At 41.0% G+C, this 19,575-nt stretch overlaps 1 protein-coding gene across 3 annotated transcripts in view; it reads right to left on the bottom strand.

Annotated features, from left to right (window-relative positions):
• SEL1L2 (SEL1L2 adaptor subunit of SYVN1 ubiquitin ligase) overlaps positions 1-19,575 on the bottom strand; it is a 122,005-nt gene that overhangs the window by 6,243 nt on the left and 96,187 nt on the right. For 2 of the 3 annotated variants that reach the window (XM_082428608.1, XM_082428607.1), the window contains 7 exons: positions 19,307-19,384; positions 15,449-15,511; positions 14,798-14,885; positions 9,693-9,841; positions 8,381-8,546; positions 8,192-8,266; positions 3,861-4,033 (listed from right to left, as the gene is read on the bottom strand). In XM_082428608.1, the coding sequence (XP_082284734.1) occupies positions 3,861-4,033; positions 8,192-8,266; positions 8,381-8,546; positions 9,693-9,841; positions 14,798-14,885; positions 15,449-15,511; positions 19,307-19,384 (792 nt within the window). The remainder of the gene's footprint in view (positions 1-3,860; positions 4,034-8,191; positions 8,267-8,380; positions 8,547-9,692; positions 9,842-14,797; positions 14,886-15,448; positions 15,512-19,306; positions 19,385-19,575) is intronic. The other variant, XM_082428609.1, reaches the window with a different exon arrangement.

Raw genomic sequence — 19,575 nt, forward strand, 5'->3', positions numbered from 1 at the left:
ATTTAGTAGGTCTTACTATATATATTGAAACTCATTTCCAAGGATAATTTCCTCTCACCTTTTTTCTTAATTTAGATAGATTTTCTAGTCAGTATCTTAAAACATACCTGCTTTCTTCCATTTTAAAAACAAAACAAAGAAAAAAATGAAAAAAATAAAAAGAGCATCATGTCTGTCTTATACTCTATGTTACAAAAACATTTTAGAACAGAATCTGACAGTACTGATTCCTCTGCCTGAATGGTTTCCTCTTTAACAAGTTTATAGTATTTCACTTGTGTGTGCATGCATGCACGCCATTTTGGGCTTTCACTTTAGCTATGGACGTGTCTCTTCCATAGTAGACTATGAACGCTTTGAAGGGTGTCTTGTTCTCGTATCCTTCTTGACACAATGCTTCTTGACACAAAACAAGGACTTGATAAATATTTGAGTAAATAAATGAATGAAGAAAAGCAAGGCACGTTACCATGGTAGTTTAGAAGCAGATGTCTTGTAAATCTAGGGCTTCATTGAAGGGTTCATAGAGGTGATGATATTGGAGCTATTCTTTGAAAAATGGATTGGTCTTCAACGGGCAAAAATGTGGGAGAAAATCATTCCAGCAAATGGGGCGATGTGACCTAAGGTCAGGAGGGTGCAGTTCAAGGTCTTGCGGGGAAAGGAAAAGCAGCCTAGAAGATATATAGGGAAATAGTGGCATATCATGCCATTATTATCAAGGTGGATGAGGTCAGGGAGGGTTTGAATGCCAGGGTAAGAAGTCTGGACTTCATTAAGCAATAGAAAGTCAGTAAGATTCTTTTATTTTTGTGTTTGTTGGCTTGTATTTGTGTGCGTGTGTGTGTGCATCTTTTGGGAGGAGTGTGGTGGAGGGGTAGCAGTACTAGAGTTATACTTTATCAAGAATAACCCAGTGGGGCTTTGTTAGCTGTGTTATGTGTTAACTAAAGTAATGCTAACATCTGCAACCAATAAACCCCCAAATTTCAATGGTTTAACACATTCAACAGTCGAGTGTGGATGTTTCTGGTTGGTGGTAAATCTTTGGTGGACAGAGCTTTCTTTGGCCACACAGTTCAAGGAAGAACACTAGAATGGGAGACCCCTGAGAATCCTTTACAACAAGTAGAAATTCTGGCCTGAACCGAGATAAGGACAGAAGGAATGGGCAGGAGAGGATGGGCAACAGGTTTTTTTCATGGTTATTAAATTTTTGAAGGACTTCTGAATCAAGTATAAATTGAGAAGGAGTTTCATAACAAATTGTGAGCTGAGTGCTTATATTTCTACATTAGTTCAGGTCATCTCTCAGTTTCTCCCTAGGTATTATTTTGTGTTCCCAAAACAATGGTGCAGTCAGTCCTGGTCCACAGTTAAGTCAAGTGAGCTTAACTCAAGGGCAGAAATTGGGGAATGAGATATTTCTCAGTGAAGCTATTAGGATAATTCACCTATGTCACCCTAGTCCCAAATCCTTTCCTAAAGACAGATGAGAAAAATAATGACCCATATTTTTACACTGATTTACCAAGAGTCGATTTATACCTTACTTCCTTTTTCCAGGGGGCTTACATTCCTTAAATTCCCTACCAAAACTTTTTTTGATTCTCAGAGAAATCCTGGTAATGATGTTAGATTCATCTTTCCCACTGGTCTGCATGAGGTTTTACTAATAAAGAGGATTGTGAAGAGTCTTGCTGGAGACAGGCATAATTACTCGATGTCTTGGGTGCTATGAAAGCCTGTTCTCCTAACTGCTTTGCTTTCATTAACCATAAGTGGAACAAGCTCTCCTCATTAATTTGACTACGAGATAGCAAGATTAATAAACTTGGCCCCTGGGTACTTGGTAATTATTTTACTAATTGCTAAACAAAAGAAATTAATAAAGACAAAGAGCAACGGCCCCTCATTAACTAAATCTAAAATTCCCGTGTCCAGGTCTGAGGTTAAGCACAGCCTCTTTTTTTTCTATATGTAGAGACTTTCTGTAGGAAAAAATTTATCTGTGACGGAGAGACTGATCAAAATGAACTACCCACGATTTAACAAGAACCCTGACCGAAAAGAACAGAAATGTGGCTAGAGAGAAACTTCAAAGTTTTTCTAGATGTATGAAATATATGTCTCGAAAACTGCTTTTTGACATTGTGAAGAAAGTGCCTAGGAGAGGGCCAGCAGTGACTCGAAGGAGGAAAACTGAACCCCCGACACAGCGGGCTGTGTAGTCAGCCCTGTGTCCTGAGAGGACAGCTCTCCCCGCCCCAGGGAGTCACTGCTAAATGGCCTCACTGTGATGACAATGGGGCTGTTAAGTCCTTCTCGATTCATATGGGGGCAGGAGAGCTAATCTGAATTTAACCCATGGGGTGGGGTCACTTTTATCCTATACAGACAATGCTCCTCTCACCAATATTGTTATGTTTTACATGGGGAATGATGAACAAAAGCTTTAATCCTCTTGAAGCCTTACTTAGCAATCGCTCACATTCTCTTCTGATCTAAAAAAGTCATTCCACACACTGTTTCACTACAAAGCCCTTTCACAAAGGCTTATTCGTTTTATCCTCAAAGCCTGGGGCAGGGCTTGTATCACTGTTCCGTTTTCAGATGTGGATGACAGTTGGAGGGGAAGGGAGTGTGGCTTCATAACATCCAAAGGATCATCCAATCTAGCTATTCGATCCAGTCCTGCCCGCTCCAATGTTATAAAACAGGAAGCTTGCACCTGCTAGGAATGGGGAAAACAGACTGCATTTGGATTTGACCTTCTTTCTACTGCTTAGGGTTCTGGGGATGACGAAAAGTGATCAGTCAAGAGGCAGGCACAGCAGAGCACCCGAAGGCAGGGGCCTCTACCGTTGGATTGTTGGCACCTGAATGAGAAGCTCTTGCAGCCGTGTGCACATGAGCAGTTGTCAGCTAGGAAATTCCCTACCAATAATTCCCAGTTACTATCACAACTGGAAGGAAAAAGAAAGCATAGAAAATTCAGTAGTGCCGGGCCCACTCTTGCCACCAGCAATGTGCGGTCAGCCAGATCTGGGTTCGAATTATGGCTCCACCACCGATGAGCCCTGCAAACTCGGCCCTATGACTTAATCTGCACTGTGATTTCCTGATGCAAACAACGAGGACAATGATAGGATGCGTCTCATTGAGTGGTTATGTGACTTAAAGGACATGGTATACATAACACACCAACACCTGGCTATCAAAATCACCTTTCTCACCCTGTCAGACCCTAATGCCATCTTCTGCCTTAATTACACTGACTGTCCGAAGGATCTACCCGCTTTCACCTTGTAGTGTTAGCCCTCTTAATGAATACGCCTCATCTCCTCAAGTCAAGTGTAGTCTTTGAAGGATGGAGATCTATTTTCTTGGGCCTCTCTAGAGCACTCAGCACTGTGTCATGTACACAGTGGGTGTTTCAAAAGACGTTTCTGGATTAATGCCACCTCAGTATCCAGCTCTGATCTCATTCTCACTTTCTCCTTATTACTGAGAGCTTGCGAGTCAATGGAAATTTTAATGGAAAAAGGCCTGTGGGTGGAAGGCAGTGGGGGCAGGGCCTACTAGTGTTGCTGGAAAAAGCGTGAATTTACTATGAATCAAATTGGCCAAGACTAGATTTATTCTCCTCATTAGTTACGTCCTTGGGCGTCACGGAGAAAATAAATTCTACCTCATAGGGTTATATCAGGGTACATAATATGTGTTGGCATGTGGGAGGGACTCAGCAAATATTAAGTCTTTTTCTCTACATTGATGACATCCATGAAATGTAAAACATTATAAATTTTCCTTCCCGTACAGCTACCGTTACTACGTTGGATTATTACCAGCACAATTACCTTTGCAATACCTAAACCATGTTCATACATATAGGCCAGGTTGAACATGGCTTGTGCGCTGTGGTGTTTGTTGGCTGCGATGCTGTAATGTGCGGCTGCTGTTTGATAGTCTTTCTTAGTCCCGTAGCCATAGTAATGGTAATCTCCGATTTTCACTCTAGCAAATGCATTGCCTGATAGAAATATTAGAAAGAGAAGGAGAATAATAACTCAAATGATTCATGTGTAGTTCCTAGTAAATCATTAGCATCAGCCTAATGATAATCTATATAAAAAAAGAAAAAAACACTCAGAATCCCAGAATCAGAATTAGATATGATTTATGGATATAACACACAATGCTAGCTGTCTTTATTGTAGGATAACTCTCACAGTATAGTACAAATGTTCTTAAAGAATAAAAGATTATCAATTTTACCTTTTAGATTCATTTTCTGAAGGTAGGTCAACTCTTGGGCAACTGGATCCCACTCTTCCTTTTCTTAGCCTTCATTCCTGAAGCTCTGCTCTCTTGCATCACCAGTTTCTGCCCCTGTTCTAGTCCCATGAGTCATCCAAACACACTTTGGTATCTTCTATGAACTAAACCAAACCTTTATGCCATTTCTTTATCCCATGGCATCTCCTTGTAACTACTCTCCATTTCTCTGTTCACTTCACATTCAGCCTTTTCAAAAGTGTGTTCTACACTCACTGTCTCCAAAGCTTCTCCTCCCACATACTCTTCAACCCACCCCACTCTGGCTTCTGCTCCCTCCTCCAAGAAACCGCTATTTTTAAGGTGGTCGATAACCTCCACGCAGCCAGATCCCCTGGTCACTTCCTGTCCTCATCTCACTGGACCACTAAGCAGCACCGAAATCACTGGCGCTATCTGCCCAAGCCCTTTCTTCTCTTGACTTCCCTCCTGCCTCATAGGCTTGTCCTTTTCAAACTCTTGCCTGACTCCTCCTCTACCCAGCTTCTAAATGTTGGAATATCAAGGGCTCGTCACTGACTCCTTTTTCCCCAGCTCCTCTCCCTTCTTTTCTCTCCTCTCCTCCCTTCCCCTCCTCTCTCCTCCACTCTGCTCTATCTCAGCTCTCTTTCCAGGTGATCTCATCTAGTTCCATGGCTCTATGTTTCCTATTTCTGAATTTGTATCTATATTCCATCTCTCTCTAAGCCCCAGATTCTTACAACTGCCTTCTTGACTTCTCTGCCTGGATCTCAGACTTAAAACACCCACTAGAGATTCTTAACTCCCTGCTACCCCTTCCCCCAAACAAAGTCATCAGTTCCTTTCCTCTATCAGTGCCAGCACCACCATTTTTCAGGCCATAAATCTAGGGGAACTATTCCCAGTTCTTTCCCCTCAATTTCATTATCAAATCCATCAGCAAATCCTGTTGGTGCTACCTCTAAAACACACCTGTTTCTCTCCAGCTCCTTTACCATCTAGTCTAAGCCTGGAATACTACAGCAGCCTCCAAAATGTGCTTTTAGCTACACTTTCTGATCTGCTCTCCACACAACAGCCAAGATGATCTTTTTCAAATGTAAAATCAAATCACGTTATTCCCTGTGTTAAAACCCCCAAGCGTTTCACTTTGCCCTTGGAATAACATCCAGATTCCTTACCTGACCTACAAGTTGTGCCTTATCTGTCTTCTGCCTCCCTGGCTGGGCTTACCACATGTCACTTTCTCGGGATGCTCTGGCCTTCTTAATATTCCTTCAGTACACCGAGCTCATTCTTGCCTCGGGAATCTCTGCAGTAAGATTCTTCAAGCCCCTCTGCCTGGCATGTTTGCAGTTCCTCTGACTCATCATTCTGGTCTCAGTGTAAACTTCGCTTCCCTTCTAGAGCCTTCTCTGACTACCTTGTCAGACTACATCTCAGTAGTTATCCATCCCATCTCCATGTTTTATTTCCTCACAGCACATATCACTGTTATCTTATTTGTTTACTAGTTTATTTTCTCTCTTTCTGTCATGAGAGAGAATTTTGAAGCTCTTGATCACTGATATATTACCAGGATGGGAATGGTACTTGATGAATATTTATGGAATGAATGGATAGACAGGGTAGGAAACTTTTTAGAAAGTGCTTTCCCCAGATGTTAAGTATTTTACAATCTTAGTTTCCAACAAACATGAAAATATTCAGGAGTAGAAAAAAATTCACATGACTTTTTAAGATATGAGATTTCAGTCTTTTGAAGGCCACTTAGGGATGACCTCTAAGGGTCTCTTTGGGGCCCATGTTTCCACTCACTAGGGCTATGTTGATTGAAAAGATGAAGGAATGCTCATGTAGGACATCCACTTCAGCTGTGGCCAACCCCGCTGGCACAGTCTAGGCTTGCTTGGAAAAGGGGAAAGTACACTGTATTGTATGGTCTGATGTGTATCATTAAGGGCTATAGGACTCCTTCCAAGTTTTTCTTCCCATTTGGCCTAATGCAAAGCCTAAAATTTTTTGGAATTGATTCCTTTGGGTTCTGAAGTTCTTTTAATCTTCTGGAACCCTATACTAAAATGTAATACCATGAGCCGTCTTTAGTTTTCTTGGAGTAGAAGTAACGTCGTAAACTTCTTAAGCTGCCAAAGATATTAGTTGTCAGGGTTTGCTTCTCAGGTGCTTCAAAATGTACAGGTAGCTAGGGGCAAGACCTCACAGAAATGATGCCCAGGAGAGGGGCTCAGAGGGGCCTGGAGAGGCAAGAGACCCCTCGAGCTCTAAAGAGAAACCCACTCCATCTCTAATTTTGCCCAAAGCTATCTTCCTTTGACCCCAAGATTCCTTCTGCACCATAGCCACAAAAGAACAGGACTCTGCATTTTCAAGCTTTGCAAGCAATAAGCAGGACCCCTGAGGTCTCTAAGAATGAAAGGTTGTGAACAAGCAGATTCTCCAGAGGATTCAGCTCCACCCTAATTAGGGGACTGACGGGCGGGGGGGGGGGGGGTGGAGGGGGGGCGGGGCGGCATGTGGCAATCCTGACAGGCTCCCAGGGGTCACTAGACAGTGGGAGGGATTTCCCCTCCAATTTCACAGTCACAGGCTGGTGACTGAGTCCTTATGGTTCAGCACCCTCCTCACACTCCTGAAAGAAACATCGCCAATGACTGATTGGAAACCTAACTTCCATTACTAGATTTCCTAAGCTCAAGACAGCCATTCAGAAACCACATCTTTGGGGACAATCATGCCTGACCTCTCTGGTGACACACAATTATTTTTAGTGGTCTGACATTTTTATATTGGTGAATTCTGTTTAATATTATTGTCCTCTCATTTTCAATGTCTCTTTTCCTTAGTGCAATTTCCATAGCATTTCCTGGCTTGGAATTAACCTGTATTTGTTACAATTGAGCTGATTTGCCATAGCTGAGGGGCTGCTGGTGTTGCTTCCTTACTCCAAACATTTTAGAAAACAGACTTTTCTTTTTTTAGGGAATTTCTCACTAAAATCACACAGATGGCTTGCTGCTGCAGTACCAGCTCGGCTGGACCTGAGAAGGCACCACTGTGACTTTTTCTTCTGCCTCATATTAGCATCAGCTGAGAATTGTTTTTATCCCATTCAATTCTTGTAGAAAAGGGATGATTCGGCCTTAGCCTGAGACGATTTTAAGAAACTTAATTGGAAGTAAAATTGCTCTCTTACCGTAAGAGAGCACCTCACATATCCAAATGCCAATAGTGACAGCTTTGCAGAATCTCTCTGCTATTAGTAATATAATTTAGGGAAAGAATGGAATGAGACATAGTGATGCAAATGCCACCTGCCACTGCTTTCCCACCAGCGCTCCCTACGGCGGGGGGAGGATCTTGCTAATTAATTCTTCTTTTTTTTCCCTGATGCTACCATGCTAATGGTTATAATAAAGATCTGAAGCTTGTGGTAATCCTCAATGTGATATTCTAAAAGAAAAATCAAACAAGTCTTGGAGCCATAAGTAATGTAACCTATATAAACTCATTGAAACATAGGTCATATCTCTGATAAGTTCAGAAAAACTCAGCAAATGAGTGACTGAAGCCAGACCAAGAAAACTGATTTCTTGAGTAAAACTGCCATGTTTCAAACAACCGTTCTGGTGCCATGGAGACAGAGCCATAGAAAAATTCCTATGGTTTGCTAAACTGGAGACCTTGAGAATAACAAAAGAAGTTCCTGGAAATGACCTCTAACCAAAGACTGACCCTAACATCAGTTTGAAATACCACCTGCTAGATATCCTGCACCTTTCTGCCTATGTGCCCAAGAACTCAGCTGGAGCAAATCAGATGAATAATAGCGGACAGGGGCCAAGTAGTGCTCATTTTTATCTAAGTTCTGTACCTTGAATGGCAGCTCGATTCCATAGGAGAAGTGCCATTGGATACATCTTCTCTTTTTCAAGGATTTTAGCTTTTTCTAAAAAAATAAAAAAGGAGACATTCCATTAGGAAGGCTTAAAATACCCCTACAGTAAAGTCATATATGCATATGCATGATTGGGGAATTGCAGAGAATTTTAACTTATCTTACTAGATTCCAAAATGAATGCTGAATTGCTTTGAGCTACTTCATAACCCATTTCTGCAAGGAGTGCATATTGAACAAGAGAAGAATCTATATCACCATTCTTATAGGCAAAGTATGCTGTCAGGAATTTCTCAGTCCAGTGGCCTAGTTCACAGACACCTTTATAAAGCTGTATATACAAAGAGAAATCAAGCAGACTAGTTAGCCAATACACTTCATTCCAGGTAAACGATAAATAACCTCAGTCTTCAGTTCCTGCTGGCTGGTCAGGCAAGGATTTTAGGTCTAAAGCATGGCTTTTGAAAATTATTTAGGGTGAGGAGTTAATAGCTTTCATAGGCACGAAGATTACAGGTGTGTATTTTTTTTTGTCTTGAGCTTACACTTCCTGAGGCTTGTTTTAAATATGTGTAAATGAACTTCTCTGACTTGGGGGCTATTTGGCAGGACAACAGAATGTATCGACTTCTGTTTTTTAATAAAAGGGATTTTCTGGACGCTGCTGCCCTGCGAGGGTGAGTTATAAGGCTGCAGCTGATGTGGAGAAGACAGAATGAAGGGAAGACAGTGCCTGAGGGTGTAGGTGACATAACCGTGAGGGAGGTGTGCAGAGCTCTGTGGGGACAACCGGCAACTTAGTTGAATAGCCCTTATGTAACCAAAAGAGGTTAACCATACATAATTCATTAGGAAGTTGGCAAAGTAGCAAATCTAAAGATAGATTATTAGCTGGCAGGTTTTGAAACGAATTTCAGAGGGGCCAGATTGCAACATGAAGGTATTTATATTGGTGCAGGGGAAGTGTTTAATAAATCAATGAAGGACATTAAGGTCCTAAAAGCATTCTTTTGAAAACTGCATCACTATCCCATGCTGAAAAAATTCACTTTCTCAGTTGTCATCCAAATCATCAGAAAAACCTAAGGACCTGGCTTTCTGGGAAGAAGTGGGCTACATTTTCTAAGCTAAATCAAGCCTTTCATGTCCCAAGTCGCAACTCCCAATCCTACTAGAAGTGCCAAATTGCCCTGGAGATTTGATTGAAAGCTGAAACAGAGCTCCATAACTGAATTCTGAGGCGAGCTCTGAACTTGATGAAAAGCCAGATGCAAGACAGGAGGGATCATTTCTCTTCCTCCCTTTCCAGTCTGAGTTACATCACTGCTTTTCCTCCCTGGCAAATGTCAGTGTTCACATTGTCCGCTGGAAGAAACAAGATAATATCTATAAAATCAAAGACACCAACAATCTAAGGACAGTATCACCTCCTTTCTGTGATAAATGAAAAGTGCTTTAGAAATAGCCCGTGATTTACCTCCACAGCGGTTCTGCACGATCTTAACACTCCTGTTCCTGTGGCATACATCTTGGCCAGGTAATAAATGGCGAGGGGCTGCCCACTCTGAGATGCCAAGTAAAAATATTTGAAGGCAAGTTTATAATCCTTCCGTACTCCAGAGCCAGCTGAAAATTAAAATTATTTTGAGCCACCCCTTATTTACATTATTTTTTACATTATAATCTATGGATGTAATGCTCATAGTGATTCCTGCTATTTTAAATAGGATGAGAAAAGCCAACCAAAAGTCAAGCTACTCTAGATCCACTATTTGGGGAAAAAAAAGGTTGAGTTAGATTATAAGTAAGAATATGGAAATGTATGTTCTTGACCCATTCAGAAAACTGAAGGAGATGGACTGTTTAGTCTCATGAAAACATCTCCTCAATATGGTATAACTGCAATTAATGAAAAGAAGACCAAGTGGTAGTCTCTGAGGACCAGAAGGCCCTCCATGATGTGTGTCACCATCCCTGTCATCCTTCCACACCAGGAGACCAATATAGCTCCTCTCAGCCATAACTATGGAGTTTGGAGCAGGTAAATCCAAGCTCCAGGAGGCCCAGCTCAGACTCAGCTCATTGCTTGGAGCAAGGAGAGGCATTTGGAGCTAGGATGGAGAATCAGCTACTCCCAGCAGCTGGGATTCTTGTCCTGGCTCTCCCATTACTCCCTTTGTGACCTGGGCACCCATAGGCACTTCATTTGCAAAAGGAAGGGCTTTCACTAGGTGGTTCTGAAACTGCCTTCCAGCTCTAACATTTCTTAGCCTTTAGAAGCAGTGCCATGTTGCTGCTAAGAGCAAAGGCTCTGGAGGCAGGTCACTTGGGTTTGAGTCCCAGCTCCACCAAGTGTGTGATCTTGTGTAAGATGTTTGACCTTGATATGGCTCAGTTTGCTCATCTAGAAATGGTGGGCTACCCCCTAGATGTGTTGAGAGGACTAAATGAGTAAATACATGTAAAGACTTAAACATTAGTCATAACTATTACTCTTATTCTAGATGCTTGAGGAATCTGATAGACCCTGGGTCTGGGACTTGGAATAAACTAGAAGAACAAGGCTATCTTAGGCGACCTCCCAAGACCGTAGAGAAGAGGCCCTCCACCTGGGCTATCATGGAAAATGCCAGGTGACCTCTTGGCCAGACCTGTCTTCTTGATGATGCAGTCTGCTGCTGCCCTTGCTCCACCTGACAGCAAGGACTCAGCAGGGTTACTCAGATGTGCTCAGATCTCCTGACACGTGTCTTGGCCACTCTCTCTCTCTCTCAGTCCCCACAAAGATGATTACAAACCTTCATGGCTTTCTGAGACCACCTACCCCAACCACTCTACCTTCGCTCTCAGAAGATGACTTTGTACCTCTGAGCTCATGGAGGGAACCCTCACATTATCTTTCCTCACTTGCCTCTCTCCCCAGATTTACAACTGCACCATCTATTCCACCGTCTCTCCGGTCTTTGAGGGTGAGAAATCCTTCCTCTTCATCAAAGCTAATGAGACCCCCACCTACCTGGACCTGATCAGATACTTTCAGATTTGCCACTGGTCAGATTAGATCAGAAATGCCACCTAAATATTCCCAGAACCTCTTCATCAGTTATCTCATCTTCCCCCAAGACACATTAACCACCTCCACTGGCTGGCTCTCTTTTTTCTGCCAAAAATTATACTCAGGTCTCTCATCACCTTAAAAACAACTCCCTCTTGATTCTCGGTCCCCCTCGTGCTAATATCCCCTTTCTCTCCATTTAAAGGCACACTACTTCCAAGAATATTTTTACTCATCTACTTCCTCACCTTCCATTTACACCTCAACCCACTGTATCTGGCTTCCATCCCAGCCAGTTCAATGACCTCACAAAATCCTCCTTATCGACAAGTTCCCCAGATGCTTGGCCCTTTCTTACTTTTTTTTTTTTTTTTTTGAAAAGTGAGAACTAGGCCTTTCACTGAATTTCAAAGGGGTGCTCATTCATTTACTCTTTCTTGAAAGTTCTATCCCTTGTCCTACTTAAGGTCACCTCCTCCTCACCCCATTCCTCTGACCATGCTTTTTTTTTTTATTTAAAATTTTATTATAATATTATTCAAACATATAAACCTATATTTAGAAATAAGTTGTTCACACTTGCAGGCCTTATTCAACAATAAATATTTAAAAATCAAAATGGACACACAAATCAAATAAAACCATAGTATAAGTTAACAGCATTTGTTTACCATGACAGATAATGTTGTTTGTGACAATAAATCACTGATGTTGAATTTAATATTAGTACGATGAGGCTTCATGTCAGCCTCCATAATTTTCAGCATTTTGGCTTCAGTGTTTCCAATGCAAAAAAAGGTTTACTCGCATAAATATGCTGTACAAAATGAAATTTAAAACTCCAAGGATTTGTATGGTAGCTCAGGTTAGTCTCATAATTTATCAAAATTCTTCCAGCAAGAAATTCTTACATGCCAATTTTAATTAATTGCTAAAGATTAGCACTAAGGTTAGTATTTTTAGGGAATTAAAATCTGCATTAAATGGGAATTTAATCCATTTATTTCTGGGAGTGGAAACGATTTCTTTATACTTATGGTAACATTTCCTGCTAAGTTGGTATTCTGGAAGAAAAGTTAAATATTATTTTCGAAACTAAGTATTCAATCAACAACAAGCATTTATTGAGCAGATTTCTCAAACCACTATGTGCCCTGTGAACACACATCTCTCATTACATTTTTGTATTTGAACTGCCAGAAACCTCTCTTGCTGTGGGATGCCATGGAATTATTTGGCTTTCACAATGGCAGGCATTAATGCAAGCTTGAACACTAAAATGGAGTAGCAATACTCAGTGTTAGGACAATCACCAGATGATGAAGAATAGGTTCACATTGTTTGCTAAAGATCATCATTCAGTGTAAATCCACATTTAAAATTCTGGTTTGAAATTCATGGTTTTTTTAGCAATTTTTAGCTCAATGCTTAGAACTGCTCAGCAAATAATAACTATTTTATTATTGTTGTTGCTATTTATTTATTTAAAATATTGGTTGGCAACATAGCCCAAAGAAAAGGGACTGGTAGATGAACTGGTTTGCAGGGCAGAAGTTGAGACACAGACGTAGAGAACAAACGTATGGACAACAAGGGGGGAAAACGCGGTGGGGTGGGGATGGTGGTGTGCTGAATTGGGCGATTGGGATTGACATGTATACACTGATGTGTATAAAATTGATGACTGATAAGAACCTGCAGTACAAACAAACAAACAAACAAAACAACTAATACTAAAAAAAAAAAAAAAAAAAAAAGGAATGAAATACTGACACACACTACAGCATGGCTGAACCTTGAAAGCATGGTCTCACTGAAAGAAGCCAGACACGACAGGCCACATATTGAATGATTCCATTTCTATGAAATGACCCAAAGAGGTAAATCCATGGAGACAGAAAGCAGAGCAGTGGTGACCAGGGACTGGGGTGACAGGAATGAGGAATGACTGCTTATGGGGGGGCGGGATTATCTCTTGTGCTGATGAAAATGTTCTAAAATTGGTTCTGGTGTTGGTTGCACAAGTCTGTGAATATACTAAAAACCATTGAATTGTGTACTTTAAGCAAAAAAAAAAAGAAAAAAAAGAAAAGGGACTGGTACCAGAGCAAGCATTCTGAGTCTCTTTTTCAATCTCATGCTGACTAGCCAACTCATCATGGATATCTCTGTATTTGAGGTTCCTATCCATTAATGAGGTTGAAAACTTCTAGAATTGTTGAGAAGGTCGCATGAGTTTAAAATGTAATTCAACTGATGTATAGTATGCAAAAGCCCCAAGGTAAGTCATATGGCATCATATGCCAGTGCTCTGAAAATCAAACAATGCTGTATACATCTTAGATATTCTTTTAATAGATGTGAGCCAATTTGGAGAAAATAAATTTCTCAAAAATAAAAGAAAACCCACTCAGGAATAGAGCATCGAATCATTGCCCCTGGACAACTTTTTGGTTATTTTAAGACCAAACTATTGTGATTATTCTCAAATCTTTCTGAAGCTGAGAAAATATTCAGAGAAGGGATTCTTTACCTGGAATTCATGGATAGGCTTCAGGGAATGTAAGTTTCTGAAATGTATCCAACATTTGTTGAGGGGTGGGGGGGTATGTGCACGTGTCCTTACGCACATATCTGAAGGGGAAGGTTTATATTTCATCAGATTCACAAAGGTATGAATAAGAACCAAAATGTATATGAACCACTGTTTTGGAATAAGATTCTTAACCCTTAGTACCACCTGAGAATTAACACTTCACTTTGATCTGAAACTCGGATGTTTTTATGGAATCATTTTTCTGGGAATAGTGCTACAGTATTAGTCCTAGCCATAATTGTGATGCAAAGTATTAATCAATTTAATAAGGATAGTTACATCATTTTTTATCTTGATCAAAGATAAATGAGGACTATAGATTAAACAATGGCATATATTGCAACCATTGAGCTGATGCCATTGGACTGTGTTATTGGATTTGGAATTATAGTATTATCTGGCCCAAAATAAGGAGCACCACCTATCTTGGGCCAGATAATACTATAATTCCAAATCAAATGGCCATGCTTTTTCAGTCTTCTTGTGACCACTCTTTCTCTGCCCATCTTTTCAATATGGCACCAAGGATCACCAGATTTCTCACCATGGCCCACTCTCCTTCCTCTCACACTCTGTCTCCTTTCCCTCTGCAACCTCAGTTACTCTTACTGATGCCTGTATGTTGATGTCCCCCCAAATCTTTCTCTCCAAGTTTTACCTTTCTTGTGAGTTTCATACTTGCTTCTGGGTTGTGCGCTGGGTGTCACAAGGCACTTCAAACTTAAAATTTTCAAAGGTGAGCTTTCTGATTGCACCTCATTGCCTTCTCCCCCAAATGTCCTTTTCCTCCTGTCTTCTTCAAATTCCTCCTCCAATTGCTGCCTGAATGTTCTATCTAAACGACTTACACCAACCCTTTGATTTGTCTTAAAAAAGGAGCAGACTTTGCATTTATCATTCTAAGTAAAGCAGCCATATGTATAGCACTTACAGTAGTACATGAAGCCTAACTGAAACTGTGCGTCTGGCCATCCCTTCTCTGCAGCTTTCTGAAAGTATTTAAGTGCTTCTGCATAATTCTGCAAGATAATTACACTTTGTTACTCAAAGGTACATGCATAACTCCATGGTAACAATTGCCTTCCACTATTTTTAAGAGCATAGTTAGTGCCCTATGTGATTTAGGCTAATTAAAGTAGTATCAGAAGTATTATACATTTTATTTCATTATTATATTAGATTCTATTAAGAAATAATTATCTTATTTTCATTGTAAATTATGTCTTTTCCTACATTGACAGTAGGTTTTGTTAGATATTGGGGGAAGGTCACTCAAAAGACAGAAGTTAAAGTAAGAAGATAAATTTCTCTACGAAAAAAAAATCCTCGTGGTTTAGATGATTTCTAAGGTTACTTAGACTCTATGATTCTAAGATATAATTAGGGTTGTTATTCTTGTCACAAGCTTGTTCTATGTCTCTTTGGCAAATATTTCACCGAATTATTTTCTCTATTACCAGATATGATACCTTGGCAAACCGCGTAATAGAGACTAATTCCTTTAGATTAATCAGTGATCATGAATTTCACCCTAATAAATTGCTAGAAATGTTGAAAAAGATAAGAAAATTATTTAACTTACCACAGGAACTCCTTTCCCATAAAAGTAAAGAAGACCGAGCCCATGAAGACCAATGGCATTGCCCTGGAACAGGTTTAAAAATCCAAGTAAAGTCCCAGAAGAATTCACCATACGGAAAAGTATTGCAAAATCATTCACAATATTTGAAATGCAGCCGGTAGGAGATGAAATAAGGCAGGTGAATTAGGCAGTTGGTGTTATTCTGACCCTCTCTAGTTTCTCCTTTCACACTTTCATAACCCACCTCTGACTAGAAAAGAGGGAGATGAAAGTCAAATCTTTCCTCCAATCTTTCATTCAGCATTTATTTAGTGCTTGCTTTGTGTGTGACTCCGTCACAGGCATTGGGTAGGAGGTGAAAGTCAAAAGATCAATAAACCATGATCCCTGCCTTACAGGCTCCTGGGCTCTGAGCCACTAGGTAGGACCTCTTAATCATGTCAAATGTGGCAAGTCCTATAGTAGAAACAGATAAAGAGTGTTGTGGGCACCTAGAAGAGGGAGGCTAGGTGACGGTGGGTGAGACTAGGGACTGAGCAGATTGAGTTGTCGGAGGTGTTGACATTTGAGCTGGGTCTTAAAGCATGTGTAGGAGTTTTTCAGAAGGGAGAAGTCTATCTAGACACTTGTTACCTGCTTTGGTCAAAGGAGGTTGACATAAACGGCCAAATAACATTTGGAGACTATGAATTTCAATCTAGCTGTTATGGATGGTAAAGCACTGTTACTGCTTGTAAGGTTTATAGTATTTCCTCAGGTACTTAAGTTCTGATAGAAAACTCTCCAAATTTCTTTTTACCACTTAAATATATTTATTTGTAATTAGTTTTAATAATTTAATAATTGAAATGTAATTATTGCTGATGCAGCCAGAATATTCCTCGGTGATACAGGAATAGCACATAAATAGAGAAGGCATAGTTCAACATCTATTTCAAGACTCCAAACTTTGAGCCTATGCATGTCAAAGGGCCAGCTATTGTAAGAATTCTTGAGGACGGTCCACCTGTATTTAAAACAGCTGGTGTATGTCTACTATCCTCTTCCCTCTTCTCCCCTGACTACATCTACCTGTGGTTCCAGGAGTTTTAGGATAGACTGCTCTGGGGATAGTAAGGCCTGGTGTGATCCATGTGGCAAAGTCTAGTGAGTCTGTCTCCTTTTAACTATCTTCATTTAGATGTTGAGAAAAAATGGGAGGAAGGGAAATAAGAGGAAGGAAAGAGGAAGGGAGAAGGAGGAGAAAGGTTAGAATACTAGGGACAAATTTCTTTCTTTCTCTAAGAGAATCCTTAGGAAACCAGGGGCTCATTGGATGACTCACGAACTGTTTAAGGCCCGGAGTACCTGTTTAGAATGTTCAGCTCAGGAGTGGCCAACTCAGATACCTCCAGAGCCATGCAAGTAATGTAAGAAGTACATTAAGCCCGGTGATGGGGGAGTGGTGGAGACTGAGGCAAACCGGAGAGCACCTGCCCTGTCCAGAGGCAGCAGCACCTCCCCGGCTGTCTGCTGCAGCCAGCTGTCATCATGTGGAAAGGCCGCCTCATGTGGACAGCTCTTCTCATTTTCCAAGAAAAGCTGGACATCCAGATTTTGATATGAAATTTCCTAATTTTTAAAACTCTTTCTGAGCCAAACAAAACATATGTGCAGGCAACCTCCCCCCCCCCCCCCGCAACCCCATACATAACTTCTGCCTTAGGGCTCAATGTTCTTGCTCAGGTTAACTGACATGAACTTAGGGACCAGATGGTCATATTTGGCAAATATTTGATGAGCCCCTACAAGGCACTAAGACCGTTGGCCTCCTCTAGGTGAAGAGACATGGCCTTCAGACAGTAGGAGAGAAGGCACAGGGTAGAAGCAGTAAAGTGTCTAGGAGTACACAGAGTGAACACAGGGCAAGTTCAGAAGAGGGAAAAGATGTGTGCCAAGGGAGTAGGGGTGGCTTTGTGGAGGGAGAGAGGATTGAGCTCTGCTCTGGGGGATGGGTATTCAGAATGGGGGATTCTAGGAAGGGGGGGAATGACAGAAGTGTGAAGATGGGGATGGGCCTGATGTGTTCAGAGGTGTGGGTGAGGAAACCAGAAGAATATGGTCCAACTTGGGCCCAACATCACACAGGATAACTGTTCATGTTTCTGAGTAAGACACAAGAAGTCATAGAGTCTATAGCTTTGCATCCTGGTACTGATATGACTTAAAAACAAATTTAAAAAGCAACTGTTTTAAAAAAAAGTTGTAAAAGAAGAGTATGGGTGTGCAAGAGTGGGAGGCAGAAACTCTTTACTTTGATAGTGACCCCAAGTGAGAAATCTAATAAACTGTCCAGGAGATGGTAAAGGATTACATGGCTATGTCCACCTGATGCCATTCATAATAATGACCTTAATTTAGATTTCCTCCATAAAGGAAGGTAGCTCAGGTTTAGAATACGAGTAGATCAGATCACTACTGGTTACACAGCCCTTGAATAGCTTGGGGGAGCTGGGTTAATTTACACACTCAGCTCCCTGGCATTATTCCTTTGCACTGACAAATCAGCATTATTTGCCCAGTTACATGAGATCTTCCTCTGTTACATTATCCCACCTCTTTTTCAGTCTGCTCTCCTTGTCATCCTAATCTAATGGTACTCTGGATGACTGTCTTGCTGAGCAACAATTTCATATAAATTACAAGGGAGAGGAGCCGAATACCAGCCTTCTCAGTAATTTAAACCACAATAGCAGCAGCTCCGAGGTGCTAGTCATTTATAAATAGGCTCCTGAAGCAGCGTGTGGGCTTTTAAAAAACCGAGAACAGTTGAAAATATTCTCCATTTGAGCACATCTCTACTGCCTGTGTTGCTGTAAGACAGTGGAAGACAACAAAATGCTTCCTACTGTGCAGGATTGGAAAGTTTATCAAGGCTGTTCTCCAGCGTTAGGTTGGTGAGTGTTGCCATGAGGACGATCTTTATGCACTACAGGGGTTTAGGGGAGTCTGCTAAATTTCACCTGACAGATACCAGCCTCACTGAGCTTAGGAACCAAGGCAAGAACTTCAGTGGCAGGAGCCATACTACACAATTTCTATATTTCCTCACAGATCCAATCCATTCTGCCTCAGATATGCTTTGAACTTCATTGTACCTTACTGGCCCCAGACTTCAAAAGATAATAGCTGACACACAACACTTACTATGTGCCAGGCACTGCTTTAGGTACTTTACAATATGAGGCATATAACTATTAACTCATTAAATCCTGACAACAACAATATGAGGCAAATTTTCCTATGTTCTCATTTTATAGGTAGGAAAATTGAGGCACAGAGAGGTTAAGTAACTTGTCCATGGTCACACAGCTAGTAAGTTGAAGGACTGGCATTCAAACCAGGGATTCTGTCTCCAGCTTCACGTTCTCAATCATATTGTCCTGGCTGCCTGAGCCAGAGCCTTTGGGTAAGATCAAAGGAGAAAAAACTGGGCATTTCTTGGTTGTCTTTGTACTCAACTTACTGCAGTTACTGACTGAATTTTCCCTTCCTCGGTCCTCATTTTTGTTTCCTGTTTCCTGAGCTAGATGGCCTCATCTACTGCATGGTGGAGGAGAGAGCTGAGCTTCTGTCTGGCCTCCAGCTAGGACAGCACAAGGCACTGCCATTTTCCATTTACCAAGAAGGCGAGACGTGTCTCTGCCTACCCCCACCCCATATTTTATTGTCAACTATATTTTTCTTCCCCAGGACCCTAAACTCCTCCCAGGCCCATTAGTCTGGCATGGGGCTTTGGACTTAACTCTTCAGCACCAGTCTGCATGTAATAAAAGGCAAGTGTTTTAATGTGTTTACAGAAATGGGCTGAATACATACCTTATTAGCTGCCATAGAAAAGTATTTGAAAGCGGTAGCATTATTTTGTGGTGCTGCAACATTCCCTTCTAAATACATCTACAAAAAAATAAAATAAAATAAATGAAAAGATGTAAAAACTAAGGAATTTGAGGGTGATGAAAACGTTTGAGAACTACATAGAGGTGATGGTTGCACAACATTGTGAATGTAGTAAAGGCCACTGAAGTGTACACTTTAAAATGGTTAATTTTATGTTACTTGAATTTCACCTCAATTTTTTTTTTTTT

This window comes from Balaenoptera physalus (genome assembly GCF_965194825.1).
Source record: "Balaenoptera physalus genome assembly, chromosome: 16".
Lineage (NCBI taxonomy): Eukaryota > Metazoa > Chordata > Mammalia > Artiodactyla > Balaenopteridae > Balaenoptera > Balaenoptera physalus.